This window comes from Phaseolus vulgaris, chromosome 9 (assembly GCF_051622355.1).
Source record: "Phaseolus vulgaris cultivar YP4 chromosome 9, ASM5162235v1, whole genome shotgun sequence".
NCBI classification, from domain to species: Eukaryota; Viridiplantae; Streptophyta; class Magnoliopsida; order Fabales; family Fabaceae; genus Phaseolus; species Phaseolus vulgaris.
Window position 1 is genome coordinate 38,374,430 of NC_143506.1, and position 2,807 is coordinate 38,377,236.

General features: G+C 30.7%; 1 protein-coding gene across 1 annotated transcript; it reads right to left on the reverse strand.

The window, feature by feature from the left end:
- Positions 1-1,010: 1,010 nt before the first annotated feature.
- LOC137822051 (large ribosomal subunit protein eL27) lies at positions 1,011-1,728 on the reverse strand. The gene has a single exon (XM_068626946.2). The coding sequence runs from the start codon at positions 1,641-1,643 to the stop codon at positions 1,236-1,238; it is 408 nt and encodes a 135-aa protein (XP_068483047.1). The 5' UTR covers positions 1,644-1,728; the 3' UTR covers positions 1,011-1,235.
- Positions 1,729-2,807: the final 1,079 nt, after the last annotated feature.

The window sequence follows — 2,807 nt, forward strand, 5'->3', positions numbered from 1 at the left end:
TATATTTTTACCACAACGCTTACTATAATCAATCACAAGTAGAAATTTCAATAAGATTAAATTAAATTTCAATAAATATAATACAGTTAACTGTTTTAAACACATCTTACATATTTTAAAATATATAACTTCTTTAATCCATTTAAATACATGATATTAGGTGCTTCTACAATTAGTTATTTAATCTTATTAGTACAAAAATTTTATAGCAATGAAACAAATATAATATTGCTATAAACTTTAAATTTGATAAATTTAAAAGACATTATATCTAAAAAATGATCCTAAGCGTATCCTTAATAACATACTATTAACCTATTATAGTAGTATAATTATACATTGTAATAATTCTTGATAATAAAAAAATTATTTGTAAGTGTACAAATTATTCTCCGTCAATTTTACAATAAAAAAAGGTGTATTTAATTGAAGTTAGAAACAATTACAGTTTTGAAATATTCTTTCATATATATAGACAAAACATTGCATTAAATTTAATATATATATATATATATATATATAATAATTTAAACTTTTAAATACTTATTTGGAGCTTCATGAACAATAATTTCCATATATCTACACTAAAGTGTTCAGTGTCAACCAAGATAACTGAAAATCACAGCACAATGCAGTACCAAGAAGCGTGCATTTCTCTCCCAAATCAAATTCCTCCAAAAACACTTTCACAAACCCTAAACCAAACACACCATAATCAAACCACAACAAAAAAAGGACAACACCTAATTGTGAATTTCAATCTAGTATCAAGCTTTATATCACCAAATTCAGTGTATACTTGGAACGACAAAACGAGAAATTAGATTTGATACATCTAAGATTTGAAACTTTTCAATAGCTGAATCCGTTATTAAACATATGTATGTTTAAATCTCACATTTAAAACTGTGTATGTGATATCTTAATTTTTAATTTTCCTAAATATAATTTTAGGGTTGAAGGCAGAACTCGGCTAACTATAAAAACCAAACAACATAAACAAAATCTCATAAACAGGCAAATCGCAAATTCATCCCATTCAAACCAAACGCATTCAATCTATAATCGCTAAAAGCTTCATCTATAATCTCCACAAGCACATTAAACATCGAATTGAACCAAAATTTAAGCAGCAGTTTAATAATCTAACCTCAAAATAGCATTATAAAGCGACAATTAAAACGACAAAACGAGATCCAATGAAAACGGTTGAAAACAAAAACGTACAATTTCGCTCAGAACCTGAGCTTGGTGAAGAACCACCGGTTCTTGCCGGTTTTGAAACGATCCTCGAGGCGCTTCTTGGTCTCCTTGAGGGCAGTGACCTTCTTGTCCTTGGCGTGGAGGACGTCGGGGGAGACAGCGTCCTTGAGGTCCACGTCGAGCGTGTAGCGCGTTGGCATCAAGTGCTGGTAGTTGACGAGCTTGATGAAGGCCTTCACGCGCGACTTCTTCGCGGTCTTCTTGGCGGAGTCCTTCTTTATGACCTTGCTAGGGTACTTCTTTATCCCTGCAACCAAACAGTGACCGTAGGGGCGCTCGCGCGTGCCCTCATCGAAGGTTCGCACTATCACCGCCTTCTTCCCCGCGTAACGCCCCTGCAGCACTATCACTGCTTTGTTCGTCTTCAGAAACTTCACCATTTTTGCGCCTCTTTCTCTCTCTCTCTCTGTGCCGTCTCACTCACTGTGAACCTGAAGACGCGAACAAACGAGGGTTTGCTAACTTATAATGTAGAAACCCTAGAGGGTTCGGGTTGGGCCGTGCTGGCCCGTGTTTTCAAAATGGGCCTTTTTAGTTACACTCCCATTTTTTGTAGCCCTATCTTTTCATATATACAACCCTTTTTGTTTGCTTATAAATAATATTATTATTATTTTAAAAAATACATTCGAAATATATACCTATAGATTGTATGCATTTGTAGAGTTTTGGCGAGTTAATCAAAGCAATGAATATTTTTTATATTTAGCATTAAGAATTTAAATTTCGGATTTATGAATTAGGGTTTAAGATTTATATATAGTTTTCTGATAAATATTGTCCTAATGTTTATTTGTTTATTTTTTTATTTTTTATCAGCATCCTCCTAATGTTTATTGATTTTAGTTCGTGTTCTTTTCTTATAATTCATATTGTTCTTAATTACTCTAATTTGGTTTTTACAATAAAATGTCAATTTATGGAGGATGAGTAGTAGTAGTAAAAAATTTAGTACTAGGATGCATACAAATATTATATGATTGTATGTGTTATTGTGATAATAAATCAATGATAAAGATATCAATAATATTCAAAATGTTTAGCAAATTATTTGACAAATGTTCCTTTATAAAGATATTGAAATGGTTTTGAATAATTATTTTCATAAAAATTAATTTTTTTAGATAGTCATAAATCTCAAACAATCAGTAAAAAATTGAAAAAAATTACATTATTTCAATGTTGTAATATTTGAATTTGGTATATTATGACTATTTTATTTTTAAGAAATAAAGTTTTAAATGCTATTATCAATTTATTTAATATCTATTTTTAAAGGTGTATGATCTCTATCATTTAAAGTCATATGATTGCAATTAAAAAACTCTAACCTCAATCGCCCACTCTGTGTTTAAAATTTAAAAAATCTTAACCCCCAAATGATTTTTGACTAATCCGTCAATTCACTTCAGTTGTCACCTCACACAACACCCAATCCCATTTCTCTCTACCACATAAACAATACTTGACGTCGTTCGGTGGGACTTAACATAAATGACTAATTTGGGTACTTTTTAAAAACCATAGAAACCAAATTACTTTTT

Excerpts from the sequence above, each read along its gene's own strand:
- LOC137822051 (XM_068626946.2), bottom strand. The coding sequence starts at position 1,643 with ATGGTGAAGTTTCTGAAGACGAACAAAGCAGTGATAGTGCTGCAGGGG.